The 17,122-nt window shown below is 45.7% G+C and overlaps 1 protein-coding gene across 16 annotated transcripts in view; it reads right to left on the minus strand.

The window, feature by feature from the left end:
• Window positions 1-17,122, minus strand: part of Ptprt (protein tyrosine phosphatase, receptor type, T) — a 1,095,890-nt gene that overhangs the window by 11,236 nt on the left and 1,067,532 nt on the right. For all 16 annotated transcript variants that reach the window (NM_001108603.3, NM_001402009.2, XM_087653463.1 and 13 more), the window contains 3 exon segments: window positions 185-348; window positions 1,192-1,317; window positions 14,000-14,131. In NM_001108603.3, the coding sequence (NP_001102073.2) occupies window positions 185-348; window positions 1,192-1,317; window positions 14,000-14,131 (422 nt within the window).

The raw sequence follows: 17,122 nt of genomic DNA on the forward strand, positions 1-17,122 counted from the left end.
AATCGTAGTTTAGAAAACCGGCATCTCAGTTCATTAGTGGATTCCAATCCCTTTGGGTGTATTAGCAATGAGGTATAAGGGGCGTTGAGATGAACTACTACTAGATGTGCCTCAGACTGGCTGTGCTCCCAGCAGCACCTCCAGACATGCAGTCACCCATCCCTCCAGCTCCAGCAGCACTCACAGGCAGTGGACCACAGTGCGACCCTCTCTTCCATCATATTGCTCCTGCCATTTCTCCAGCCGTCGGACCGCTTTGAGCAGAGAGCGCTTGGAGGGCGGTGTGTCTCGGTATGCAGGCCAGCCAATGTACTGGAGGTGCTGGACAATACGGTAACCGTCCTGTGGCTGAGAAGAGAGTGTTGGTTAGGGCTGCTCTGTTGGGGGCACCTGAGGATATAAGCCTTTCACATTTTGACTGGGGGTGGAGGGGGGCTGTAACAGAGCAGAAGTCAGATTGAGGGGGGTTTCAGCTATGCCACCATGGGCTCAGAGTGTCCCTATACCTAATGTTGTACCTCTGTGTACACTGCCTAACTTTCTCTGTACCTTGAAAACTCCTGTCAGTCTTCAAACTCATTCTGATGTTCCTTTTTTTTTAGCAATGCTTTTTTTTTTTTTTGTTCTACTAAGTGGAAGCCCTTCTCTCTGAAGCTCATTTGTTACAATTTATGTCATGTTTCTACTTGATAGTAAACTCCAAGGGTAGTGACTCAGGACCATTTCTCTAGGTTCTCAGTAGACGGCAATACTTGGCCATTGTTTCATGGGTTTTTATTGTGCCCTCTCCTACCCAGTATTTAACCAGTAACTATCCCTTTGAAAGCGGCTAATTATTTTTTCCATGTCAGTGTTTGTAGGACCTTGTCCAAAGCTCATAAAACCCAACTGAAGGGTACCAGAGTGGTGTGCCAGCATGGGGAAGAGCTCATGTCTGAGGAGTTTTGTCTACATGGTTGCTAGCGTGTCAGGAAACAGGCAGCTGGCAGGCTGGATGGGGCTCTGTGCCTCTATCTGTGCTGGAGCCATCGCTGGCTTTGGAATCGGCAAAGGCACCACTTCCCCAAGGAAGAGCTCTTATCAGGAGTGAGTAACACAGACTCTTGGCGGGCTTAGTGGGATCCTCTCCCAGCCATCTCCATCTGTTCTGCAAAGAAGGGGAACAGTGAGCCACGGTGTCTCTGTACTCACCCGAGCCATGTTACAGATACGGAAGATTCTGTGGATGATGTCCTCATCAATGTCTGCAGAGACGAACTCCACCTGGATGGGACCATAACACCCAGAGGTCTTCTCGGGCCAGTACTGCATACAGAGCTGAAGCAAAACAAGAGGTCACTAAAGACTGAGGGCAATGAAGGGGGCATGTTAAATGCTCTTTATCACTGAGCCTTTCTTGTTATGAGCAGGACACGTGACCAGGAAAGTCCAGTCTTAGGAGGCAAACTGTATATAGCTTTCCTATTGAGCTACAGGTCGAACTTCTTTGGTGTAAAATGTTAAAGCTTTGAACAAAGAGGCAGGCTTAAAAAATATTTGCTATGCTGACTTCAAACTATGTCTTGATATTCTAGACCCCAGTCTTCTCATCTTTCAAATGGGGAGAAGAACATCTACCTGTCAATGTTGCTGTCAGGATTTTAGGACCTACAAGTGAAGGGCAGGCACAATCTGGTTTCCATTTTACCACAATCACGGCAACATTCCAGAGAAGTCTACAGTGACTGTTCCCAGTCATATTCAGACTAGTTGTTTTTACAAAGTATAGGGTTTGGCATCTGACAGTCTTGGCTCCAAATCCAAGCTCTAATGTATATGGGTTTTATCACCCAGACCTCTGCTCTCATGTGTAAACTAAGGATAAACACATCTCTCTTGTACCATAAGAACATTCACTGGCTACCAAGAGAGCTTGTTGACCGTCTTCCCAACATTTCTGGACTCAGGAACTACACACGGAGCTTAGAGCCCAAAGCCAGAGTCACTGCTTACTCTAAGACGGTGTCTCACAGCTAGAGGCCATTGGTTCCCATCCCTCAGTGTCTGAAGTCAGTTTTGTTCATCATAGCCATGGGAACAGCTTTTGAGCACAGGCTAGGATGCAGCTATGCATACCATAATATATAGAATACTCCTTGAGAATTCTGTCAATCTAATGCAGCACTGGAGAGATTGAGGAGCCCTAGTCTCAGAGCACAGTAGGTCTTTGGTTTATGTGCAATATCAAGGATGATGGCTACCTCATTCCTATGTGTCTTTTGATTTGTTTGGTGATGAGTCCGAGTGTCTATGGAGGGGCAAAGCATGCTTTCTGGTCTCTGAGGAGACTTGAGATGGACCCTGCCTAGGTATTGTCTTGGATTTGGGATGGATTTTTCACAGGGGGATGACAACTGGGCACTTTTGGTGCCTGGAGAGAGGCCATGTGATAGAAAGGTGACCTGGGAGTTACTAGGTAGGCATAGTTAATGCTCATAAAGTCCAACCAAAGCTTCTAGCAGCAGTTCTGCACTGAGCTTCTCACAGGGTGAGGTCTGCCATGGCCCATGCCAGCTTGTAGGTATTGGGAGAGGTGACCCATGATCGTGCTGGCCTTCTTTGAGGCAGGGGTTTCCTGGGAAGGAAGAATTGCTCCCTCCTTTGCTGCTCATAGTGAACTGTTAATTCACCCTGGGGACTCACATGGCATGATGCCTTTTATTCTCTCCTCCCTCCAGAACGAGAATGTTAAGAAAGAATAAGACAAGGGGTGTGCCACAGGGAGCCATCGAGTCCCCTGCCTTCTTACCAGTGGAAACCAGAAGTTCTCACCTAGGGATACCATCATTTAACTTTAGCTGTGGTTGGCAGCTATGGCCTAATAGCCAAATGAGAAACAATTTTTTTTTTTGGTTCTTTTTTTTTCGGAGCTGGGGACCGAACCCAGGGCCTTGCGCTTCCTAGGCAAGCGCTCTACCACTGAGCTAAATCCCCAGCCCCGGAGAAACAATTTTTAAAAAAGATTTTTATTTATTTATTATGTATATAGCATTATGCCTACATATATGCCTGCTTGCCAAATGAAGGCACCAGATCCCGCTACAGATGGTTGTGAGACACCAAGTGGTTGCTGACAATTGAACTCAGGACCTCTGGAAGAGCAGCCAGTGTTCTTAACCACTGAGCCATCTCTCTAGCCCACAAGATTTCTTCTTAATTAAAGTTTAATTGACACTTATAAGTTAACCTGTCTGTTGATTATGAATCCTGCTGCACAGTGCTATAGCTGCAGGACTGAGCAGTTTAGACAGAGGCCTACGATACTTTCTGTCTAGCCTTTCATGCCAATCTTTGCCATCTCTTTCTGTATTTGGGGGATAAAGGAGATAGTTCAGGAGAATAAATCCCTTAGTACAGCATCAGCCATGAAATGAATATCTAGTTGGCATTGCAGGACATTATTGCATTTATAGTTCAATTGTAGAATAGTTATTGGCATTGTGCGGTTATTATCGTTCACATATTACGGCTTATGGTAGGGTTGGTTGCAGCTCCACAAACGTATCATTGGCTGATGACATCACCAAGGTAGAAAATGAATTCAGAACGGGGAATATAGATCAGTGGTAGAACACTTGCCTTCCATGCAGGAGGCCCTCTGCTCAACCCCCAAGGCTGTACAAAAAGGCATTTGGCACACATAACCTACAGGCTCTCCCAGCTTTCTGATGAAGTACTGCATACTGTCAAGGGCTAGTTGTTTCCCTGCAGGATTCCGGGTGCCTGGGATCTCCAACTTACTGCCACTGCTGAAGCATCCCTAGAGAGTACTGCATATCATCAGCCCAAGGAAGACACGCAAATCAAAATCTCCATAGCTCCTATCAAGTATGTATCATTTACAGAACACCATAAAGTCAAAAATTCTCAAGTTGAATATCTTGTCAAGTAACAAAGACTCACAAGGTAGAGTTTCACAAGGTATTGGTCCTCTGCTCGTGTAAGCTCTGCATCAGGGGTTAATTAAGCCTATCGAGGAATGATGTGAATATGGGGATGGGGGAGGAGGGCTGATCGCAGGGCCTCTATACTGGACAGTCTTCCGCTGCCTAACTGTGCAGTAGAGACACATCTACAGTTTGAACTTCATTTCTCTTTGCCACTGGCCCTTCTGCCTTGTACCCTTCACAGTAATGAGGGACTGGTCCCGATAAGTCTGTGGCTGGCCGGAGAAACCGGAATTAATCAGAACTTCCCATTTAAAAAAAATAATTGCTTTTATTGCCTGCATTGAATTTAGCCTTTCCAGAGTTCGGCTGTGATCCTGACACGAGGTGTATGGATCCGAGGCACAGGGGAGAGTCCATTACCCCCAATATTTTCAGCCTGAGGAGAATGTGGAATGATTTGTCTCTTTTAATAAGATTTCCAGACCAATTTCTCAAGCTAATAGGTTCTACTATGCCTCAAACAAGAGTCCTATATTTTAGGACTCTTCTCTGCATTTGATTTTCCAGGTCACTTTCCCATAATGCCCAGAGGGCTAGAAAAGGGTGCAGGACCCTTCCAATACGAAATGAGTGCCGCACTTTCACTCGGGTTCCCTAATTTGTGAGACCACAACTGCAGCAGTGGGTGCCATCCGCCTGGGCAATGTGTGAGCAGATGTGCATCTGAGCTGCCAGGGATCATCAGGGTCTGGGTCTCCTCATAGCCCGGCACACTGCATGATCTTGAAACAGGAAATAGGAGGCAGAGCGGAGAAGTCAAGCGCTCCATTCCCAGCAACCCTTCCAGACTGGCAGATGGTTTTCATCAGCAAAAATGTCTTTTCGGTTTAGCTTAAGACCATCTTTGTGTCCAAATGCATGGCTCCATTTGACTGGAAGCTGCCATTTTGGCCTGAGTATAAAGCATAGAAAAACTCGGGAAATAAATTCATTAGGGCTCACAATGAAAATACATTTGATATCTTTCTTTTTAATTTTTATTTGTTTCTATTTGTGTGTGTGTGTGTGTGTGTGTGTGTGTGTGTGTGTGTGTGTGTGTGTGTGTATGTCTGTGTGTGTGTGTTGAGTAAGAGGTCAGGAAGCTAGAAAGGGTCCAGGAGATGGAGAAAGATGGAAAAAGGCTTATGAAACGGAGTGAAGAGGGTAACAGAATACACATGACACAGAACACTGGAACGGAAGCTAGGAAGGGGGCTGGGAGGAGATAGGGAATTGCGGATTGGAGAGGAAGAGTCAGGAGCAAGAAAAACTAAGTGAAAACACTAGGAAGAAACTGGTTACTTGCTGTGCTGATTCAGCAAAGAAAGAAGTAACAGGTTCCTTTGCCGTCTACATTTTCAGATATAACTTGTTCTGTTACGCCTCCTCCTCTCCCATTTTCCTCTGCTCTCCTCCCTGTCTCCTTCCTCCCTCTGATCTCCTCCCACAACAGTCCTCCTTCTTGCCTACAGGTCACCTGCATTCTGTCATTCATGTGGTCCTCAAACCCCCCTTCTTCATTGTCTCTTTCCTAGTTTCAATGACCTCTATTTTAGATTTACGCCCATAAAAATGAAAAACTAGAATTCCATTTTGTACTTTTGCTCTTGGTAACTTGTCCAAGTCTCTTCATTCCTACAGTGTATCACGAGGGGGTATGCATATCATTGTGTCCTCTCATGGGGATGTCCCCAGTGAGAATCCAGGCACATGAGCTATTCCTGTTGGACAGCATTGTGTCCATAAGACAACATGGAAAAGGGGAAAGGTTTTAATTTTTTTCAGTTTTAATCATTTCAAAAGTTTATTTTTGGGATTAATACCCAAAGGCTTGCTTTTATTGCAAAAATTCCTAAAGAGTCAGCTCGGGGTGGCTGTGGATACAGGCATCGCTGTAGTCAGAGGAACTAACCATTCTGCATGTGAGGTTTTCTCAAGAGAGACTTGGAAAATCAACCAGTATTTTGGTCGGGGGTGGGGGGATAGGGAAGTAAATGAATTGGAGTTACTGTGTAAAGTACCTTCTATTTCTTCCTTTTAATTTTTGTTTATTACTATCAGTATGTATGTGTATGTTGAGTGTGTGTGTGTGTGTGTGTGATGAGCCTAAAGTTTACTGAGGAGCCCTGTCTCAAAACAAATAAACAAACGAATGAACAAACAAAACAGTGAAGTGGAGAGTGATAAAGGCATCCAGCATTGACTTCTGACCTTGCCATGTACTTGTACACACACACACACACACACACACACACACACACACACACACACACACCTCTGTGTTCTCAAATGGGTTGATTAAAAGTCTGTAGTTTGGACATGTTCTTCTCTGCCATTCTTCTTCCCCACGGTCTAGGGAGGGTGGAGCTGCCGGAAGGGAGGGCCTCATCACTGCAGATACGCATAGGTAGGGCCCACGATTGTGTCTAGGAGAGAAGCCAGCCTTGTTGTGGCTGATAATTTAGAAATGCTCACACTTCTTCCCAGAAAGCAGAGGGACTTCTGTAGCCTGTGGACGAGTTAAACCCAGCAAAAGTCAAGCAGGCAGTGTAGATGGTGTTGAATCAGCTGCTGTATACATTGTGACACCCAGTGATCTCCATCAATGTTAAGGACATGAAAAAATGTCTGTGTGTGTGTGTGTGTGTGTGTGTGTGTGTGTGTGTGTGTAGGGGCTGTTGCAAATTCAGGCATGAAATGTGACAAAGGCAGAGCTAGCCTCCTTCATTAAACATCTTGAAATCTGAAAGGTTGTTAGTCACCGAGATATTAAACATGCTCTGATAGTTGAATGAAAGCTAGCAGATGTGTCTATTTTTAGAAAAAAAAACAATTTTAAAGTATATTTTGGTACAGTTTAGTTATGCCTTTTGTTAATTAAAAATCCTTTGATAAGTAGGAAAGGGCAGGTAATTTCACAACATCAGAAATGAATGACTCTAGTTAGCAAGATTCCTGTGATCTTCCAGGGTGGGGGTGGGGGTGGGGGTGGGGGTGGGGGAAGGATTAACCCTGGGTCACCTGACAGTGAAATGAATTCAGTAGAATTTAAGTAGAGAACTGTAATAGAGTCACCTGAGTTGGTGTTAACATTCTGGGTAGTGATTATAACATTTCTTTAAATAGATTCTATTGAATTACATAATTGGCTTTGGCACTGTGGCCAGTTAAAGAGGAGAGGCTGTGGGAGTATGGGGTGAAAGTTACAGGGGACACAGAAAGAAACACCCTAGAAGGTGATCAGAAGACATCCACACACCTCGACCTCCCACAGCCCTAAGTGAGAATGTGGTTTTTGCACGGTGCATGGACACTTACCCTTATGATAGCCAAAGCTGAATTTTCTCCAGGGAAGGAAGGGGGAGGGTTTAGGGCATTACTGACAGGAGCAAGAAATGCGTGAAGCAAACTATGGGAAAGTTTTAAAGAGAGGCACCACAGAGAGAGCGATAGAGTTGAATTTTGTAGAAAAGGGCACACATTTGGGGGATGGGGTTTAGCTTATATACTTTTCTGTTCTGTAGTAAAATATCCTGACCAAAGAAACTTAAGGGGAAAAAGGATCTTTTGCTGAGTCACAGTTTAAGAGTACAGCTCATCACGGTGGGAAAAGTAATACACCAGGGACTTAGAAAAAATGTTCACATGAGCATCAGATTGAAGGACCCTGAGCTCCTGTTCCAGTATCACCTCCACTCTTCTGGGGAGCTAAGGACATAGAGCCTTAGAAAGTCAGGCCTGAGGTGGCTGAGGTGCAGAAGTCGGTACCTTGTGCATTTGCCTGATCTGCTAGGCTGTGCTTCCTCAAGTAGTGGTCAAACAGACAAATCAGTTCCGGATATTTATTTTGCGGACCTAATGACAGCAAACACATTTCTGAAATGTCACCTTGCTCTCCCTTGAGAAGGGGGTATTTGCCCCCCTCACCTTGGGAAGTTTCCATCTGCATGGAAACCCACCACAGTCATTGGCTCCTATAGACTCATATAGACCCATCCATTTTCTGCCTTTCCTCATGGCTTTGCATTGCCTGATCTTAGGCTTTCAATAATCAGGTCTGACAACTGGGCAACTGAACTTCTGTATCAGCTGTGAGCTTTCGCTCTATGGTAAGGAAATGCCTTTGTCTCCTGTGATGATGACCAGACACCAGGGCCTGGAGATATGTCTTTAACTAGTAAGGACATCACCCCCGGTAGGAGAAGGTCATGGACAAAAGGTCATGATGGGTCAACTGTGCTTGTTGACACGACTTTCTTTGCTTGGGCCTTAACCTCTAGATCTACAAGGAACCTCTAGATCTTCCTTTAGACCAAGGAAGTAGTGGTCTAAAGAGCAGAGTCTACAAAGTTAGCAGGAAAGTTCATAGAACTGTATCTAAAGGGTTTGAAAGGGGAAGGAGGATTTTTTTTTTTTTTTTGTTGTCTAGAATGCAGGACCCCAAGTCTCTGGCTTTGAGTTCAGATTAGAGCGTGCCATTATGTCACATCTGCACATGGTCTACAGAACTGCAGCTTACCGAGATAGTAATGCCCATGGAACAATAAAAGAAAAGTACCTCACTGTGATACCCAAGGAGGGAAGCATGAGAACTGTGGAAAGGCAACGTGAAATGCAAAATCTCTTAGATCTGAACAAGATAAAGGATATTCTCTAGTATTAGGAACAAGCATGATAAGAAGAAATTACCAATATTCTGAGACAATCTAACCTTCAAGGAAACTGGAAACATGAGTATTCATTAATGTGGGGATAAGGGAACTGAGGTTGGGTCTCATTGATCCCCAAATCTGATCCCAGGTTGATAAGTAGCCATTCTTACTGTCTCCCTACCATCAGAGATCTTGAGATCACTGTGATATGTTGACCCCCAACAATACATCTCTACCATTGGTTTGCTCTGTTCTTGCTGAACTTAAGTAAGGTTCAGCTGAGCTGATTTCAACTGAGGGAGAGTTTACATTTGGTCAAAGAGCGTGCAACTGATTCATTCCTTTTCCACAACATGTGCCTCATGGGGACCCACAGGTTTTGGTACCTCTTTGGTCTTCTGTTGTGTTTAGGTCTGTGCCTGGCCCATGATAAGCTCTCAATAAATGTACATTGATGAACGAATGACTGGCAAGGCCTTTGAGAGCCTCCCTCTGCACTGGAAGCCACTCAAGCTGATGAAGTGAAACCTTTTTCTTCTTGCTGCTCAGCATCCTGCTTCCTTCAGGTTCTGATCGAGACACTATTTCTCCAACTCAAACCACTCACCTACTTGATACTGTGTGTTGAGTCCTTGTAGGTTGAGAGAGAACCTACTCCTTTTACAGACAATCCCCAAACTTTCTAAACACTACATAGCGTGAGTATGTCAGGGCCCCACAGGAGGACTTTCCTTATCATAGCTACAAACTCCCCAAACAAGACACAATTTGAGGGATTAATTTGGAAGGGAGGGCATGAAACCACAGGCATAGGAGGCAGCCGGCCACATGCATGATGCAGTCAGGAAGTAGAAAATGAAGGGGACACAGATCAAAATGTCAAGGCTCTTAGGAAGGCACTTTCTCCAGGAAGGTGCCACCTCCTGAAGGTTCCTAACTTTCCCACCACTGCTACTACCAGATAGAGATTAAGTATTCAAAATGAACACACCCAAGCAGCGACAGGTTTCTTCCTTATGCCCTCTTCCTGTGTTCTATGGTTTGGTCATGGGCCTATAAAAATGATAAAAGGCTTTTCTTGCAAGGTCTCTTATTATGGGCCTTCGGAAACCATGGTGGGTGTTGTGTCTAAGACTTTGACTTGCTTAGTTGACCATGGGGCTTCAGAGCCATTATTATTATTATTATTATTATTATTGATTTTTATTTATTTAATTTTTTTATTATTTAGACTGGTGAGTTGGCTGAACCGATAAAAGTTTCCAACAAACCTGATGACTTAAGATTGATCCTTGGGACTAACACAGTAGAAGGTCAGATGCCTTCTACAGGTTATACTCTGATTTTCCACATGTGAGCCATGATACATGTGTTCAGACAGAGACAGAGAAAGACAGACAGACAGACTGACATACTCATATAGGAACAATTTAAGTATAATAAAATTTTTTTAAATGTCTGTGTGTAGTGTGTATGTGTGCACACCGATGTGTGGGGTGCTTGAGGGGAAGTGGGAGACAGGTATGTGTGTGTGGAGGTCAGAGCGCAGTCTCTGGTGCTGTTCCTCATCTCTCACCTTGGCTGGGACAGGGAGTTTGTTGGTCACATGAATACGCCAGGCTCACAAGCTTCCGGGGATTTTCCTGTCTCCGCTTCCTGTTTTTGGGTAGGAATGTTGGGGTCGTACTACTGCAGCTGGCTCTACATGATTCTGGGGATACGAACTCTGGTCTTCCTGCTTCCAAAGCAAGAACTTTTATCCAGCAAGTTCCTTCCCAGAGTCAACGAGTTAGAAACAACTCCAGGGGCTGAAGGCAGAGGTTTGAGAATTTTTATCAACCAGAATTGGATCACAATTCTGATTAGTAGCTGCTTTGAAAAACAATAGTGTGGCTGCAGATGGCCCATTCAAAGGAGGAGCATATGATTTAGAGCCGATTTCCACAGCAGTACAAGGAAATGAAGACTTCTGGGAGCTCGCATCTTCTCCTTAGCAATATCTCCCTGCATCCCATCTGTAGCTTGACCAACCTCCAAGAGGCGTTCACAGTCAAACCACAGGATGAGCTGTTAGTTCTCTTGGCAGCAACTGAGAGCTGCTTAGGCCCTAAGCAGACCCGTCCACCTTGCTGGCCTGGCCCACATGTAGGGCTGTCTTGGCAGAAGGATGCCAGCAGGCGGATGCTCATACCGCTTCAAAGGCCCGCCCCGCCAGGTGCCAAAGTCTGCCTTTCTGATGCTCATGCTTTATCGCTGTTTATTTTTGCAAGGCACCCAGCTGCTGTGGTGATATTTATATCAATAAGTGCTCTACTCATCTGCCAGTTTCAGGGGATGCTTGCCAGCTGTGTATAGCAGCCAATCTTGGGCTGCTTCTGAGCCTGATGTTTTTACATTCAGAAACTTGGTTTTCAAAGGCTGTGCCAACATCTGGGGCTAAAAGATCTATCATTCACCAAGGACTACTCTTTAAAAGAGTGAGCTAGAGTCAGCGACCTTGATATTATAGGTCCCAAAGTAAGCTTCTTCACAATTTTCATTCTGTTCCCAAGCTTCAATTGTAAAAAAAAAAGGGGGGGGGTGGAGGGGTTAAAAAGAAAAGCAAACAGACCTTCATCTTTCTGCTGGGATTTGAACCCAGAGCTTCCCGGATGCTGGTCACTTGCATTAAGGAGTGCAAACAGGCTTTTATAGGTTCCCCCCTCCTTTGCTTGCACTTTATAAAGGTGAGTTACCTTACTTATCCAAACAGTAGAGCAGGTGGTGATCACTGCTGATTCTAGAACTTTCTAGAAATCTCTTCTATGGAGAGTTACCTTATTTTCTGCTGTTATTTCTCTCCCCAACCCTTTGCCCTTTAGGCCCCCAATTTGATGTCATCCTTTGCTTCCTATATTTAGCCAGCATGTTTTGTCTTCCTACATTTGGGATACATGTAGACTCTATACCATATTACTAGTCAGCTCAAGCCACCATCACCTGTGCCTGACCGTTCTTTTTGCCACTCCGTGTATTTTCTGCTTTTATTATGAGCAACCACTATCCTCTCCCTCCACCAAGAATCTACTCTCAACACAGAAGACAAAGAGATTCTTTTAAAAGTCAAATCACATCACTCTCCTGCCATGTGTGTCTGTGTCTCCCTATCCTTCACAGAGTGAAGTCCCAAGCTCTCCCCATGGTGACTAAGGTCACCCATGGCACAGAACCTGGACACACTCTTCCCTCTGCCCAAGACACTGTTCCCTGGGAGGGACATGTGGCTTGCTCTCTAGTCTCTTTCGACTCTGGGTTCACATATTCTCAAGTCCTTCCTTGACTACCCTAGTACATCTGCGCCCCAACCCAGTTTTAAAATATTCACGTATGCTTCCTTGTCATCGTGTTTCAATATGTGGTTGAATTCCTTATAGAGCATTTGTTGTTTATGGTTAGTCTCTCCCCTTTAGAATAGAGAGAGCACGGGACCCAGGCGTATTCTCATTTCACCTTGTCTGTGTTGTTCGCCGATACATTCCAAGAACCTAGAATAGCTTCCAGCAAATAGCTGTAGCAGATGCTCAACAAATATGGGTTGTGTGACTAGAGGAAACCTCTTCTGGATACATCTCGTGGGCACATTCCAACACATACTCGTTTTACCCGACACCCCTGCTCTACTCCTGCCCATGCTGGCCCCTCCCACCTTCCTGCATTTCCATTTTGGCCAGGTGCTTCCTGGATGCCTGATCACCCAGACAAGCCACCTGCCACCATCTGTGACTCCTCGCCCACGTTCACATGCAGCTGTGCCCGGAGCTGTGTGGACGTCACACTGGAAATGATTTCACATCTAGCCCGAGTTCTCCTTCAAGCTGCTTCCACTGTTCAGATCTCCCTGCTTCAGTCTCTGAACGTAAGTCACACTTTCCTCCAGTCTCTGATCTCTGTGTCTGTTCTTTGGTCCTAGATTCCACTCCGTAACACAAGTTAGAAACCTTGGGACCATCCCCATGGATTGCAAAGGCTTTCTAGTTATGCTGGAGCCTCTGGGCTGGATACCACAAAGGGACTCAGGTAGCTGACTAGCCAAGAGCTGTGAGGAACAGATGAATGGCCAGCGTGGGTGGTGTTCTGGGTCCCCACCTCCTGCTTTAACATGCCCAGACCCTGGCTACTTACTTTTGCTTCATTCACTGGGTTCACATGAAATTTTCATTGATGGAAAGGATCCTATCACTTAACAAACAATACCCTGACTCTATCAGTGCTTTAGTTCAAGGCCTGGGCTCCTGAACCAGGAACCTCTCTGCTGACTGAGCCCTGCTGTCCTGTTCCAGCCTTACCTCATTCTTTCCCTCTAGATACAGCCCCGGTGTGTTGGAACCAAAGCTGGCTACATACGAGCGTCTGTGTATCCGTCTGCCTTTCCTTTGCCTCCATCATTCTATATAGAAACCTTTCCCCAGCCATCCATCCTCTGTATGACCAGATCTCCCCTGCTCCCTTCAAGGTCCAAATCACCTTCCCGTTGTCTTTCCTCACCCTCTGGGTGGAATTAATTGCTCCCTGCTCTAGGTCAACATAGCACTTCATCGCTGACCTCTATTATAGCACAGCCACAAGAGCCAGGATAACTTGCCCATCTGTCTCTGTAGCAAGACTGGCAGCTCCTAGAAGGCTGAGACTATAGCTCAAGCCCATTTAGAAAAAAAAATTATTCCCACCCAAGGCCAGTGCAAGGCCAGCACTCGCGCAAGAGTGCACCAAATGACTTTGGACTTCCTTCAAGGCACAGAAAAGATAGCGTGGCAAAAATTCTGAAAGGCCACCTTCATCTCCTCTACCTCAGAATAGCTGCCTCATCATGTAATGGCACTATCCAGACTGTGTCCCAGGAGAGTGTCCAGTGCCTTAGGTGTGGGGGACTATAGGCACATGATGGTGGGAGTTAAAAGACTCAGAGGGGCTAAGGCATAAAGTCAAGGCTTGGCTAGGTGGTCAGGGAGCAAAGATTCAGAACCAGGTTCTGCCAGCAGAGGCTACATGGCAAGGAGCCTTTGGCACTGGTGGTGTTCAGGGTTCTATGTGGGGTCTTGGTTTTCTGTTATGCATGAGTTAGTGTAAGGCTTTAACCAATATCTAAGGCTTAGACAGCAGGAACTTGTCTTCTGTGTGCTTAGAAAAAGCCCATAGTCAAGGGGACAAGTTTATGGGGTCATTGGTGAAGGATTCAGTGGGAGACTCTTTGACTCTGCAGGCAGCAGAAAGGGTATGCTCTGATAGTCACAGTTTGATGATGCCCACCAGTGGACCATCATAGAGTCTCCTTGCAAGTCTATAGCAGACCAATCGTGACCCACTGGGGCCCACCTTTCCCGGTCCCACAGCCCCTCCTACCTGAGCAGTGTCCATCTCATTCAGCATCACCACAGATGAACAATTATAATCAAACACCAGCCTCCAGAAGTCTGCCACAGTGTTGGGTAGAGGGTGCTGGGTGACCACAAAGGCGGCGGGCTGCTTGTGGCTCTGACAAAAGAATGACACAGGTTTAGTCAAATATATACCCATCAGTGATATTCTGATCATGATGAGGCCGGGATGGCTGCCAGAGGCCCCGAGCCTGCCAAACAGATTTCACACAGCACCTGCCTGCTCTGTTATCTCTCGGTGCCCTGGTGGCAAAGGGGACCTTCCCATAATGAACACATTCTCCTCCAAACTAAGACATTTCATTAGGAAAGTGTCATGAGGATGGGGATTATCGAAATAAATTATTTATGTCTCGGAGCTCAGCAGATCATCATTACAATATGAAATGAAAAATCCTGGATGCAGGTTTACTGTGCTGCTGGCCCAATACCTCTTGTCATATCAGGGACCCCACAAGTTCCTATGCCTATGATGTTGAGGAGGGGACCAGTGGACTCAGAGAGGCCTCATATTACAGGGATCACTTCTGTCTCTGGGATAGATTGAGAGCTGAGCTAGCTTGGCCAGAGGTGACATTGTGTCTGTTAGCCACAAGAAGAGGCAGCCAGGCATCACAATCATGTGGACCTGACGTTCAAACCCAGTTTTGCCCCTTATAAGTTATGACTCACCCATGTGTTCATTCGTTCCAGCACCATTCACACATTTGTTTTTCATTCTTATTTTTGAATATCATTGTGGGGAGTCAGGCACTAAACATTGGTAAACCTAGATGGGTTCAAAGCTCTTTTTCTGGAAAATGTAATTTAAATCTAGAGGAATGGTTGTCATACAGTGTATGTGGTGTGCAAATTAAAGACAAAGAAAGAAACAAAACCAACACTTGGCGATTAGGGCGAAAGAGATGGCTCAGTGGTTGACAGCACTTGCTGCTCTTCCAGAGGTCCTGAAGTTGGCACCCAGTGTGCACATCAGGCAGCTCATAACTATTTGTACTGCAGTTCCAAGGGATCTAGAGGACCACACTCACGTATGCGAGCATACCCACTTGCAGGTAAGCACGCACTACACATAGTCAAAACTGATAAAAAAAAATCTTTTTAAAAAAGTAAGCAAGTTCACTGCAGGGTGGAAACATTCCCGACTTAGGTTTTCTTCCTCAGCATCAGCGACGTGCTTAGGTGACACTCACTAGACACAATCACACCCTGGCACTGGTAAATACATTAACGTCACACTAGAAACAATGACAAAACAGCATTAGTAAATACATGAATTTGCCCTTGTATTACAGACAAAGACGCTGAGGTTCTGAGGGTGGGGGGAGCCCAGTGTAAGCTTGGCAGTTTCATTTGGGCTCCGTGTGACATACTACTACAGGGGGAGACATTTGGAAAGATTGTATAGTGTCTCCGCTTCATTGGGAGCTTGTGAAATCTGAAAATAAGCCATCGCTCCAACACAGTATCAAGGTAGCTGGTCTAGGTGGGAATCAGAGCTGCTTTACTAGACTTACAAGTCAGAGGAAATGGGAAGATGGGGCAGAAACTTCCCCGAATGAATAGATTTCAAGGAGCCAATCACTGGGTGAGTAGGCGGGACTTCCGGATTGGAGAGAGGAAGAGGGGAAGAAGGAGAAAAGATAGGGCTTTTGGGAGAGTGTGGAGGCAAGATGTAGGTAGCAGGGGCTCCCAGTTCAGGGGACGGACCCACTGGGATCTGCTGCCCGAGGATTTATAACTTAGAAGAGCTTACAAACTAGGATGCTAGTTGCTGCGCCCAGCGATTGTGTTACCTGTTGATTCTAAACTAAGTTTTTGTGGTGTTTTCCTTCACACAGCGACTCAACTGGGTACCAGAGAGAAAGGTATGGTGGTAAAGCGTGAAGTGCACCCCGAGTAGCCGTGGGAATTTGGAAGTGTGGAGATGATGGCGTGGCAATGACCTGCCATGGGAACTTCGCGAGTCAGGGGGGAGAGATTTCAGAGCTCTCGGTCAGAGAGTTGAAAACAGGCCAGCCTGTCTGCCAGGCTGAGAACGGACCGGCCTGCCCGCCGGTGCCTTGCTGACCACAGCGTCCACTGCCTTTTTAATATTTCCTGCTACAGGAAGAGAAGAAGACTGAGACTCGGAAACAGCATGGCAAGGCCGTATAGACATGCTTATCATGTCTGCAGTAGGGATTCCTGTTTCCCAGGGCCTTCTATTGGCCAGTGGATGGTCTAACAAGGGGTATTGGGGGACAGACTCTTTAAATGTCTCAAAGCCTTCCAGCCCTTTCCAAATGTAAAAACTAATATCCAGACCAAGGCTATTGAGATGGCCCAGCAGTTAGGAGCAGTGGCTGCTTTCCCAAAGGACCTGAGTTCAATTCCCAGCACTCGCACAAGTTTCACAATTGTCTGTAACTCCAGTTCCAGAGAGCTGTAGGCACTAGGCACAGACACCCTTCTTCTGGCCTCTGCAGGCACCAGTTCATGGTACACAGACATAGAGTCAAGCAACACATCCACACACATAAAAGAAAATTACATTAAATTTAAAAACTCGTGCTTTCAAGACAGCAGGCATGGGGCATGGGTCTTTAGTGCCACCATCTCAAAGCCTGTTGTCTTAGAGCAAGTAACAAAAATACCCTGACCCTCAGTAGATCTCCAAAAAAATGGGGAGAATAATACTCTAGTGTGGGATGAGACAACTCAAGTCCGGAGCCCGACATGCAGAGAATGTTAGTTTTCTTTGATTTCCCTGTCTCTGTGATAAATGCTCTATTAGGCCAGCACGCCTGACAAAGTCTTATCTGAAAATATGTTCGAGATCTGTGCTCCTGCCGGGTTTCAGGGATCAGCCAGCAATCCATTTCACGGATAACATCATCCTTTACCAAGGGAAACATTAAAAATTAACCCAGAGGACTTCATAGTTTTCTGCTAGAGGCAAAGCTGCTATGGTTACCAGATAATGCACAGAATGGGCTGGAATACAGATAAGGATTTTTTTTTAATATAAGAAAGGCAAAGGCCTCAGTGATGACTCACAAGAGAAATGCCCTGTGGACAAAGAGAAGACAATCAGAATCAGAGCTTG

Source organism: Rattus norvegicus, chromosome 3 (assembly GCF_021556685.1).
Source record: "Rattus norvegicus strain SHRSP/BbbUtx chromosome 3, alternate assembly SHRSP_T2T, whole genome shotgun sequence".
NCBI classification, from domain to species: domain Eukaryota; kingdom Metazoa; phylum Chordata; class Mammalia; order Rodentia; family Muridae; genus Rattus; species Rattus norvegicus.